The sequence below is a fragment of the Hydra vulgaris genome, chromosome 05 (genome assembly GCF_038396675.1).
Source record: "Hydra vulgaris chromosome 05, alternate assembly HydraT2T_AEP".
Taxonomy (NCBI): domain Eukaryota; kingdom Metazoa; phylum Cnidaria; class Hydrozoa; order Anthoathecata; family Hydridae; genus Hydra; species Hydra vulgaris.
Genome location: NC_088924.1, coordinates 2125001 through 2139024, shown reverse-complemented (window position 1 = coordinate 2139024; position 14024 = coordinate 2125001). Strand labels below are relative to the sequence as shown.

Sequence of the window (14024 nt, the reverse complement as noted above, 5' to 3'; positions counted from 1 at the left end):
GTATTTCTCAATTTTTTACTCAGATACTTAACTTTGTGACTTATTTTCCTGACAACCCTAATCATTTGCCTTCACTCCTTGATTTATGTCTAGTCTCTGATCCTAGCTTGTGTTCAGTTTCTCCCTTTTCTCCCTTAGGTGGTTCTGACCATGCATTGATCTCTTTAAATCTTTCATCTCTTACTTCCTTTTCTGACTCATTTCTATTTTTTCCTATCAATGCACTATTTACTACTACCCTAAAGCTGATTGATACTCTTTTTGTGATTTTCTTCGTGACAGTTCTTCGGCTGATGTTTTTTCCTTATCAGCTGAAAAATGTACCTCCAACATAACCTCCTGGATTTAGGCAAGAATGGAAGCTTCTATTCCTTCTTGTCAATTCCAAGGGAAGTCTTATTCTACTCCATAGTTTTTACCCTCTTGTGCAGCTTTTTTGAAAGAACAGCTCTCTTGAGAACAAACGGCTATTTATTATTGCAAGAAATCTATGTAAAAAGGTGCTGTCAGATGCTAAGCTCCATTATTCTCAGTTCACTAAATCTTGTATCTTATCTCAGATGTTAGGCTATAGAGACTTTTGGGAAATCTTTAACAGTGTCGCTAACATTAAAGGTAGGTCTAACATTTTATCTCTCATTAATGGGACCAAACTTATTACCTCCCAACAATAAGACAGAACTATTTGCAAAGAACTTTTCTTCCAACTCAACTCTTGAATCTTATCTTCCAACTCGACTCTTGAATCTTATGGCCATACTTTTCCTTCCATTCCAATTAAACAGGTTAACCCACTGTTAGACATTCAAATCACTTCAGCTTCCGTTGCTAAAGTCATACCTTGATTAAACTCTTCTATGGCTTTTGGTCCAGACAACATCCCTGTCACAGCCTTACAAAATTGTTCTTCAGAACTTTTATCAATTTTTTCTAAACTATTTAATAAGTGCCTGACTGAGTCTTGTTTCCTGCCTGCTGGAAAATGGCATTTCTTGTTTGAATTTTCAAAAATTCCGGTGAACATTCTGACCATTCCAATTATCATCCAATCAGATCAGTCTCCTTTCTCTTATTAGCAAGATCTTTGAGTTTTTGATAAAAAAATTTCTCACATCCCATCATGAGCCAAATAACTTCATGTCAGAAAAACAATACAGTTTTTGATCCTCTTGCCCTATAGCTGACTTGCTAACTGCTGTGACTGAAAGATTTTATTGTGCAATAACCAGAGGCAAAGAGGCTATGACTATTGCTCTTGACATATCTAAAGCTTTCAACAAAGTTTGGCATGCTGGTCTTCTCCATAAGCTTGTTTCATATGGTGTAACTGGGAAAGTTTTTGAGATTATTAAATGGTTTCTATCTAACCCCTATATTAAATTCATCCTCGAAGACCAACACTCCTTTTTATTTCCAGTAACTTCTAGGGTACGTCAAGGTTCTATTTTTGTCCTGTTTTTTTTTTTTATCTACATTATTATTCTTCCAGACAATCTTACATCTAAAGTAGCTCTTTTTGCTGATGACTTACTTTATACTCCTGTCTTGACAATAAGTCTTCTTTTTTAGCTAAACTAACATCTGCTAAGGTTGCTTCTCTTTATTTTGCACAACATTTTCTCTGTCCTGATTGCATTCTCTACAAATTTTATATTCATCCCTGTATGGAATACTGTTGTCATATTTGGGCTGGTTCTTCCAATGATACTCTTTCTCTTAAAACGAATAAAAGCTCTCTTAAAATGAACATGTCGAGCCATGCGAGCTGCTCCTCTAAACAGCTTCTTAGGAGAGCTTTTGGTTTTAGTGTGACCTATCTGTTTATTCATTAAAAAAATTGTTTATTAAATACAAAATTATTTAATGATGAACATTTAATTTAAGAGATATATGTCATATAAATTTTATTTTTAAATAATTTTTATTCTAGTTAATAAGTTACTAGATATATCAATGATGCTTATTAAATTGATTCAATTTTTATTTTTTCAAAAGAATTTTTTACCCATTTGCTAAGTGCACGCAAATTAATGATAATATACAATGACCTAACCATTATAAACTGTTATTAATATCACAGGTCAATAAAAAAAAAAATTCTGGTGCCGGGCAAACAATTTGTTTTTTATATAGCATTTCTTATTATTTGTATAGCATTTCTCATCCCTAATATTGCAAAAAAAAAATAATAATTCAAAAGAATGTCAACCTGGGTCTCAAAAGAAGTGTATTTTAATAGAGATCTTAAAAAAAATATTTTTTTTCTTAAAACTTATTGACAAAAAAATGTTAAAAAATGTTGAAGACTTAAAAAAATTTCAACACAATATCTTTAAACAATAATACAAAAACTTTTGTAAAAAATTTACAAAAATTTTTATTACAAATGAATATTATTTTTAAAATCTCTATGAAAATAAGCTACTTTTGAGACCCAGGTTGACGTATATAATTTTTTTTTACATATTAATTTTTTTTTGACAATATTACAAATTTTACCCCAAATACTAAAGATTTAAAATATTTTAAACCCAAATATTTTTACAACTTGATGTGATGGTGAAAAAAGAGTTGCATATTTGAAATCAAAATTAGAAATGCTATACAAAAAACAGTTTATTCAGCACCAGAAAAATTTTTTTGTTGTTGTTGACCTGTGTACAAAATAATGAACTTTTCTCAATTTAGTTTGCTAAATTTATTTACAAATAAAAAAACGAATACTTGAAAAATTTAAAATAAAAGGAGCTAGAAATAAAAGTTGTTTTGACATTTTCTTTTTATAAAACTTTACAAAATGATATCATATTAAGTATTTAATAATAAGTTAATAAAAATATCATATTATTGGCGTGGCTAAAAAGCACGATGAAAAACAAAAAGTATAATAAACATATTAATTCTATATTTTAAATATTAGATTATATATAGTTCAGCAAAACTTAAAAATTTTTTTCAAACATTTTTAAAGTGTTTTTAATATGCATATAAATATTAAAAAAAACATGCTAAAACATTATTAATTTCTTTGATCGCATACTTGGTTATTTTATTTAATAGTAACGCTGTTGAAAAAAATAATTATGTTTTAGCATGGTTTCTTTTAAAGTCTTTAAAATGTGTTTTAAATTTTAGTAACTAACTGTTTTTTATTATAAATATGTATTTTTTATAATAAATAAAAAACTACCAATTGCATAATTATTTGGAAAAAAAATTGCTGAAGTAATGCATATGTTTTTATAAATTATAAGCAAACGCCAACGTTTGCTTATGCCAATTTACAGAAACATTGACATGACATTTATATATAATCTATCTTTTTTTAACAAAAATTTGCTTGTTTGATTTGCAGCATAAAATAATTCTTTAGACAAGCGTTATTTTTACTGCTTATAAAAAAAGTTTTATATTTTCTTATTACAATAGAAACATTTGAGAAATATTTAAAATAATTATTAAAATGACTGTTTTTTATTTTAGTTACAATAATAATTATACTTTTGAGAGAAAAAATTATACTTTTGCAAGAGCCATAAATTGCTCCCGTAAACTGTCCTAAGGGGGAACTTGCTGCCAAGTGCTATATATATATATATATATATATATATATATATATATATATATATATATATATATATATATATATATATATATATATATATATATATATATATAGATCTATAGTTTGTAGTCTTTGGGAAGAGCGGAAGGAAAAAAGTGATTCTTACGCCAACACATACGCCACTTTTAATTACTTTTGACTTTTGTCCAACATTTGCGTGATGGACAAAAGTAAAAACCATAATTTAATTACAAATAAATCGTTTTTTAAAAAAACCACAAAAACGCAAATTTAATTGACCAGAATGTTTTAAAAACATTCTGAATGTTTTTAACAATATAAACAATGTTTTTATTTTTAATTTTTTTAATAAAATGTTTTTATTTTTAATTTTTTTAATAAATGTTTTAATAAAATTTTAATTTTTTTTTTTTTTACTGTAAATCATGCGTGGAGTGTTGCTACATCGACTATCTTATAGCCTGACTCGCAAGGGAGTGCTGCTACATCGACTGACAAATAGCCTGACTCGCAAGGGAGTGCTGCTATATCGACTGACAAATAGCCTGACTCGCAACGGAGTGCTGCTACATCGACTGAGGGTTTGGTTGGGGCAGGCAGTCTATCAATTAATAAAAAAAAAAATCCGGTCTTGCATTTTAACTTTTACTTTTTGTCAACAAAATATGGAAGAAAACTTTCAGACAACATATAAATGTATATATATATATATATATATATATATATATATATATATATATATATATATATATATATATATATATATATCAATTATTTTTAATATTTCTTAAATGTTTCTATTGCAATAAGAAAATATAAAACTTTTAATAAAATAACCAAGTATGCAATAAAAGAAACTAATAATGTTTCATCTTCTTGGGGCGCCAAAAACAATAAAATAAAAAAAAAATAAAATTAAAAATTTATTTTTATTTTATTGTAATGATTGATTTTTTTGCTTGAAAAACGCTAATACTTTAAGTTTGAAGCAAAAATCATGATAATATAATTTAATTCTGATAAAAAATATATAATTTAATTTAAAACAAATTTAATAAAAATATATAATTTTATTCTGATAAAAAAAAATATATAATTTAATTTATATTTTAAAAATGTATAATTTAATTTTGATTTAAAAAATATATTTAAATTTATTAAAATTAAAGTTAATGCTTGGGCTTTAAATTTCAAATTTATATGTCGAATTTGTTTAAAAATATTACAAAATATTTTTTAACGGAAAAAAACACAAAAAACTCACAGTTCTATTTGTGTTAATAAGTATTTGTGTTAATAAGTCCCTGTGTAATAAGCAAAACTAATTATCATAACAATCTAAATTCACTGACAGGAGGTAATCCACTGGTATTTAGGGTGGTAACCCTCCTATCCAGTAATCCAAATGGTTAATTTGGAGTTAGGTGATTTCAAAACTTACAAGTGTGAGCAAGAAGCGATAATCGAAGATTTAAAAAAGCTAATAGAAACTTTAACAAAAAATAATGCAAATTTGACTAAAAGAGTTCTTGAATTAGAAAATTCTCAATATAAATCTAGTCCAGCTGTGGCAGGTGATTGGGCTAGTAAAGTGAAAAAGACTCCAGATCAAATGCAAATTATTAATATTATCGCAAACGAAACCAAGGAAAGAGATAAGAGAGAAAATAACTTGGCTATTTTTGGTTTAGAGGAATCAGCGTCAAGTGATTTAGTCAAAGCAATCGAAGAAGATAAACAAAATATTGAGAAAATCATGCAAAAGTTGAAGGTCAATGTCAAAATAAAAAATGTTATCAAATTAAAGACAAAGATGGATTTAAAGTTCCTCACATTGTTATTTTAACTGATCGGAATGAAATTCTGTTTTAAAAATAGTCAAAGAATGAAAGAAAGATAAAGCCTACGAAAATGTGCTTGTAAATCCCAACTTGACTGAATCTAAACGGTACAAATCGAAGCTATTGAGAGAAGAGTGTAAAAAACTAAACAAGGACAAGATTGACACTGCAAATTATTACTTTGGAATAAGAAATGACAAGGTAGTAAGAATTAAGAAATAGCAATTAAGCACCAAAAAATACTTAAATCACATAAGATGCTTTAACTTTGAAAATGGTAATAAAATAAATTATTTCATTTAGTGGAGTTCACAGCCTTCATAAGTTGCTGAGCGATAAGACAGATATTGAAACAGTAAACTTTCATGAGCTTAAGAATTGTGATTTAACGATAAACAATGAACACATTACACAAAAATGCAAACAACTGATGGTTTGGTACACAAATGCAATGTCTCTGAATAATAAGATTGATGAATTAAGGTTACAAATTGAAATATATAAACCGAATGTTATTTGTATTACAGAAACTTGGTTTAAAGCAGAATCAGATGTAAACAAAAATAACTATAATATTTTCAGAAGAGATTGAAAGACTCATGGAGGAGGACAAGTATTTATCAGAAAGAATACAGTGATCTTATTATTACATGGGACTTTAACTATAATACACTAGATTGGTCTGACAATGATTGTCCTTTTTCAGCAACCGATAATGAATCTCAAACTTAAATTTATTGAATGTCTAGAAGAATGTTTTCTATTTCAATGTGTATGTGAGCCAACATTCCAAAAAAGCAAGCTACGAATCAACTAATATTCTAGACCTTATTATTACAAACAATAAAGAAAAAATTATTTCTACAACTCACTCAGCTCCTTTAGGGAATGTCAAACAGGGTCATCAATTACTAAAGTGTTGCTATCTAATGAATGATCTTAAGTCTTCTAAAGATCATAAGAAATCCATTATATTATATCAAAAAGGAAATTATGAATTATTCTCGTGTCATTTCAATAACGTGAATTGGGAAATTGAATTTAAAGGTAAATCTTTGAATGAAATATATGATTTATTTTTGTATCATTATAATTATGCAACAGAACTATTTATCTAATTAATTATCAAAATAGAAGGAACAAAAATAAATGGATTATTTCCGAATTGAAAAATAAAATAAGAACTAAAAACAATATACGGCTCTTTAACAAAAGCTGGACTATGGCTGGAATGACGAATTAATATGACGAATTAATATAACGAATTAATATAACGAATAACTATGGCTGGAATGACGAATTAACAAAAACTAAATACAAAAAGCTAAAAATTGGAATAAAAAATGATATCAAGACAATATAAAACAGTTAGAAAGAACTATAGCAAGTAAATTCAAATCTTATCCTAAATTGCTTTATAAATATATCAATGAGAAGAAATCAGTAAAAACTCAAATTCGAGCCCTGGAAAATGAAAATGGTGAAATTATACATGATCAACTTACTATAGCTACTGAACTAAATAAATATTTCCCCTCTGTGTATGCTGATGACTATGATACAAGCATTATTGAATTGCATAATATACCTTCAAATTTGTTATTAGACACAGTTCTAATAACACAAAATGATGCTCAAACTAGACTTAAAGCACTTGATAAGTCAAAATCGGTCAGTTTTGATTTAGTTCATCCTTATATTTTAAATGAATGCAGCTCTTCAATATCATACTCATTATATTTAATGTTCAAAAAATGAATTGAACCAGGTACTATACCAGATATGTGGAAAAAGGCAAATGTTATGCCACTTTTCAAAAAAGGAAGCAAATTAAAAGCATAAAACTACAGACCAGTCTCGTTAACTTCAATAGCATGTAAAGTATTGGAAAAAATAATAGCTGATTGTATCATGCAATACCTGATAAAAAACAATTTACTTTCAAAAAACAACATGGTTTTATGAAAAGCAAAAGTTGTACAACAAACCTATTAGAAACCTAGATATTTTAACAGATGCGTTTCATAATGGAACACCGATAGATGTATAGTACACAGACTTTAAAAAAGCTTTCAATAGTGTTTCGCATAAAAAGTTATTATCCAAGTTATTGACTTCTGGTATTTCTGGTAAACTTCTTAAGTGGATAGTTTTGCTTTTTAGATAACAGAAAACAACAAGTGGTTTTAGGTGAAAGTGTGACAGATTGGGTTGATGTTCTGAGTGGTGTACCACAAGGGTCTGTTTTAGGTCCTCTCCTTTTTCTGGTATTTATAAATGATTTACCAGAAAATTTTATTAATGAATGCCATTTATATGCTGATGATAATAAGATAATTGCACCTATTTCTTCTCAAAATGATTCACAATTGTTTCAAAATGATATTAATAAACTTGAAGAATGGTCTACAAAATGGAAATTAGGATTAAATTTTGAAAAATGTAAAATTATGCACTTTGGTTCAAATAATAAAGAATATTCTTATTTTATGACTAATAACAATACATTAATGGAAATTGAAAAAATGAAACTAGAAAATGATATTGGTGTTTATATATCAAGTGATTTAAAATGGGCCAAACAAGTAAAATATGCAGCCAGTAAAGCAAATAGTATGCTCTCACTACTAAATGATACATTCAAGTACAAGGATAAAGATCTAATAAAAACACTGTATTGTACGTATGTTAGACCAAACTTAGAGTATTTGATTCAAGCATGGAGTCCGTATTATAAAAAAGATGTTAATGAACTAGAAAAAGTTCAACTAAGAGCAACCAAAATGATACTGGAACTAAGACATCGTGAGTACGAAAAAAGATTAGAAATTTTGGATATGACAACTTTAGAGACTCCGCGGCTAAGAGGTGACTTGATCCAGCAATTCAAGATATTTAAAGATATTGAAAACATTAATATTAAACAAAATCAAGTAATGAACTCTATTTGCTCATCAGGTTTAGCATCTAACATTAGAGGAGCAAAACATAGATTGAAACCTGAATTGGTTAGAAATTGTATGAAAAGGCAATATTTTTTCAGCAATAGAGTCGTTTATGGATGGAAAAGTCTACCAGCAGAAGTCGTTCAATCAATTACACTTAACAGCTTTAAATCAAACTTGTAATTGGTTGATTTAAAAGCAATAGCAAACAAGACGAAAATCAAGAAAGCTTATTATTAACGCTTTTTTATTTAAAACTGAACAGTAAATAATATATACAGGCTGTCATAGATATTGCCTGGCGCTTTATCTCATCAGCATTAACTATTATTATTATTATTATTATTATTATTATTATTAAACAAATTAAATATAATTCAAGTATTGTTGAATATTTAAATTTTATTTATTCTTAAAAAAAAAATTAGCTCATTTTTATTGCAATTTTTTTTTTGGTTTCCTTTTTGACCATTTTTTTTTAACTCAAAATTTTAAATAAACGGCTGCATCAAAAATTTGCACAAAATGTAAGTTAAACTTTTTTTTTAATAGCGCAAGTTAAATCGCAGCAATTATTTTTTAATAAACGATATATAAAGTGATATAATTTTAATAAATGTTTGGAAAAATAATCTTTGCTTTCACAATAAAATCATTAACAGAATAAAAAACTTTTAATAAATAAAGTAAATAAATTAACATAATTTTTTTAATTTTAAACAAAGAAGACTGTTAACTTCTTTAGAATATTGCTTGTAATAGTTGCACAGACCAACAACAACAAAAAATTTCTGTTACTGAGCAAATAGTACATTTGTAGTATAATGTTCCTTAGTATTTAGGGATAAAATCCCTAATACTGTCAAAAAATAAAGTCAACTTAAGTCTCAAAACCATAATTTCATTAGGATTTTAAATGTACCTATAGTTCCTTGAATTATAGTTTAAAATTAATTTCATAAGTTTTTGTTATGTTTAAATAAATTTTAACTAATTAACCAATGTCTGTAGATTTAAACTTAAAATAAAAAAGTTGCAAAAGTAATTACAAAAGTAGTTGATTACAATAATAGTATATATAATAGTTGCTTTATTGATACAGTTAGACTATGTTGTTTACTTTAATTAAAAAAAGTAAACAAATGATTTTTCATTTGTTTACAATTTAACTCAAACTTAATAGATTTTTTGCATAACTTTACGCAAACGCTGCAAAATTTTTGTGAATACCACTAATACTAATAGTTACGGAAAAATAAATGTGTACAGTTTCCTTAAGTTACACAAGAAATACAAAAGAATTATGAATGTGCCTGCTGTATTATTTTCTTAACATTAAAACTAAAAAAAAAATATTCTCAAAATAAAAACCTCAAAATTCTGATTTACTAAAAGTTACAAAAAATAAAATTGAAAAAAAACTTTTATAAATATACTTACCGAAGAGCAACTTGAACAGATGTATCATCAGAGGGAGTTGACATAGTTATTTTGGAATTGTGTTTTTGTTTATTTTGTTCATGTCTAATATAAATATATCACATCATATATTATATATATATATATATATATATATATATATATATATATATATATATATATATATATATATATATATATATATATATATATTTATATATACACATATATGTACAATATACATATATATATATATATATATATATATATATATATATATATATATATAAATATTTATATATATATATATATATATATTTATATATATATATATATATTTATATATATATACACATATATATAAAACCCTCGGAATTAGGGTTGGCATGCAGCAATGCCAACCTAACTGCTGACCTAAGAGTGTCTGAGGTCAGCATTTTTTCGCCGACCTCAGAATTTTAAAACATAATTTTGTTTGCTATTTCATATAAACTACAAACATTTTTTTTTTAATTCCTAATTAACTAATTAAAGTAAATAAAAAAAAAAGACAAAATAAAAATTTCATTCAAATTCTGAACCAAGTAATTTAAAAAACTCAACAGCAAAAAGGACGTTTATTTAAATTTTAAATAAATTAAAATAAAAATGAAATATGGAACTTTTTTTTTAAATTCAAAATAAATAAATTAAAATAAAAATGGTATATGCAACATTTAATTTAAATTCTACATAAAATGATTGAAATTAAAATTAAAAAACAAATGTTTTAATTAACTTCTGAATAAAATATTACAACAAACTAACAGAAAGAAGAACGTTTTAATTAAATTCGAAAAGAAAACTTTTTATTTAAATAGTAAACAAAACAATTAAAATAAAAACAGAATAAAGAACGTTTTATCTAAAGTCAAAATAAGATAATTAAACTAAAAATAAAAACACGAAGGTCTCATTAACTTTTAAATAAATTTTTTCAAAAAGCCAACCAAAGAGCAAATGTTTTAATCAAATATAAATGAATAAAATGCTTAAGGCAAAAAACGAACTTTTTAATTCACACTAATTGTGTAATCATTTATTTATTTATTATTATTTTTTTTTAGTTCACCTGCCCAAGGCTGTGAAGGGCACTACAGACGAGGAGGCTACTTATGGTTATAACCTCTCTCAACTCTATAACTCCGAAACATGTACTATGATGAATGAGGCTGCTGCCCAGAGAAACAAGTTGAGCATGGTACTACCTGGGAGGTAGTTGGCATCAAACTCGGAACCTCTCGCTTATGAAGCGAGCACTCTACCACTACACCACTACCGCTATATACTAAACAAAACAATTTAAATAAAAGCGGAAACAAAAAAGTTTTACCAACTCTAAATTATAATGATAATAAAATCAACAAAATTGATGTTATACTTAAATTCCTAATGAAATGGTAAAATAAAGCATTCTGTTAAGCAAACTTCAAGATTAAAGTTTTGTTTTTCTATCAATTTTATACTGAATTTTCCAACATTAATTTTTTGAGCTCTGGTTCTAAATTTTCTGTCAACATCATGCCAACCTAAAACAGCTTTAGGTCAGCAATTTTTTGCCGACCTTATTTTTCCTTATTCCGAGGGCTGTATATATATATATATATATATATATATATATATATATATATATATATATATATATATATATATATATATATATATATATATATATATATATATATATATATGTATATAATAAAAAATATTTTTTACAACTATAAGTTTCATGCTAAATGTAATAATCAGGTAAAAAATAGGATTTTTCCATGTGGAAAAATAATTCTGTATAAGAAAAAAATGCATTAGAAAAATTGAATTATTTGGTTTGCAGTTACCCAACAAAAATTTGTTCTCATGGTGATACTTGGATATTAGTTGGCTCTTTTTTGTTTAATAATTCTTTGGGATTTTTATACAATAAAATTATTAGTTTTTCGTATAAGCATAATGGGCATTTTTTGATTAAGTTTTTTCAGGCGGAGGCGCTTTTGATGATGGACCATGTTAAATTGAGTGTGGTTTTTAACATATCCTTTGTATCCAATATGTATTTTAAAACTGTGGTTGTGTTTGTAAATTGCTTGTTTTTGAATGATTACTTGTGATACGCTCATCTAATTTTCCACATGCCTTCTGTTGAATATATTTTAATAGGTGTGTTTGGTAATGATGCTATGCACTTAAAAATTAGATTTGTTTTTCTGCAATTTCTGTTTATAGGGCTGGTTTCGCTTAGATAACAATCACAAGCTAAAATGGCTGTTGGATTCATTGAAATAATTTTATTGTTGTGATTCTTCATAATTTTTGCTATGTTGCTTGTGCAGCTGAAGCTGACTATTGTTGTGTTTGCAGTTTATGAAGCGGATTTGAATTTTGAAAGTGTTTGTTGATGTATATATATATATATATATCAGGCCTTGTTACGAGATTTCGCTGCGTAGCGAAAACGCATAGCGCATTTCTAAGTAACTCAACTCAGCAAATATATTTTGCATCATTAGAAGTTATATTGCGTCACTAGCGTCTTTTCAAGTACCGCATTGTAATTAAAGTTATTTTATTAACGCGTTAAAAATCATACAAACAGTTTGTTTTTTTCTCACTATAACAAAAGTTACAAATAAAATCTAAGTTCTTATTTAATAAATCATTTTTATTATTTTTTTCAAATATGAACTAAATTTTATTTTGAAAAAAATATTTTTTTCATGAAACGTAAAATGTCTGTTTATTTTCTTATGATTTTATATTTGGTTTTTGGTTATTTTATTAACTGTTAATACATTTTTTCTTATTTAATTTGTGAACTCTTTTTAATAATGTTTTTAAACAATAAAGTTTTTTTTTGTTATTTATCAGTTACCGATAACATATTCGTGATCATAATTTATTTTCATAAATTAAATGAACGTCATTAAAACTTTACGTTATTGAATTAACAATAAACAAAATATCTTATTAATAAAATATTTACATCAAAATAAATCGTGCATTTTTTAAACTTATTATGACTAAAAATAATTTTTATATTTAAAAGGAATTTATATATTTAATTCCTTAAGATAAAACTTAAAACACTTTTTTTTTTTAACTAATTTTTAATAACAAAAAAAAAAAAATGAAACAAACTGTTTCTTTAACAAAAAAATCTATTATTTTACAATTGCGGTTAAATGCTTTTACTTACGACTTTATTTCTTCTGAATAAACGTCACGTTAACGGTAATCAAAAGATAATTTAAATATTCTAAAAGATATAAGTTTTTGCGTAGCGCAAAACTGCTGAACGCGTAGGCAAATCGCCTTTTCGCAAGCAAAATGCGAGCTGCGTAGCGCTTCTTAACAAGGCCTGATATATATATATATATATATATATATATATATATATATATATATATATATATATATATATATATATTATATGTGTGTATGTACACACAAAAAAATCTATATTTGCACTAATATTTATATATACACACGCATATATAGATATATACTCTTTCACACTAACACGTACACACATATATATCATATTTGTTTGGATATATATGTATTAGGGTGTCCCAAAAATATGAAGTTTTAAAATATTGATGTCTCACCCCATTAAATATGTCTGTATGGTAACAGTAGTTTACCTGCCAAATTTTAGCCCATTTGGACAATGTTTAGAGGTCCCCCAAGGGGTCGAAAGTTTCAGATTTTGGTGTTTGATCGTTCGCTACCAACTTTTGATACAGTGTTATATGATATGATTATAAATGTTTTATGATTTGTTTATACAAATGAAACAAAATATATAATTCTGAAAAAATATATAAATCTGCAATGCCTTTTATTTTTTAATATCAAAAATTAGGTCAAAAATGATTGAAAAACAAGATTTTATTGAATTTCAGTTCGCTTGAATATTAATTAATAAGCATTTATGTAGATTATGCAAATAATTCAAATTTTAGCTAGCAGTTCATGATTATATTCTGCAAAGTTTTTCCTATGCTGTTCAACTACTTGAAGCAAAAATTATTTCTGCTCTTTGTCTTTGGTGATGGTTTCATTGAAATGTTGTACCAACGCTACTCCCCGTTCTGCAGAGTCATTGATGCAAACCAGATTGCTTACAAACACTGCTGCAACTCGGAAAGAGTATCTGACCAGTTTTCAACAGGTACATCAAGAAAACTGGCATAA

The 14024-nt window shown here is 26.1% G+C and overlaps 1 protein-coding gene across 2 annotated transcripts in view; it reads right to left on the bottom strand.

Moving 5' to 3' along the window:
• Positions 1 to 9900, bottom strand: part of LOC136071790 (kinesin-like protein KIF21A) — an 89493-nt gene extending 79593 nt beyond the window's left edge. For both annotated transcript variants that reach the window (XM_065797081.1, XM_065797082.1), the window contains exon 1: positions 9813 to 9900. In XM_065797081.1, the coding sequence (XP_065653153.1) occupies positions 9813 to 9856 (44 nt within the window). In that variant the 5' untranslated portion in view covers positions 9857 to 9900. The remainder of the gene's footprint in view (positions 1 to 9812) is intronic.
• Between the last annotated feature and the right edge of the window lie 4124 nt (positions 9901 to 14024).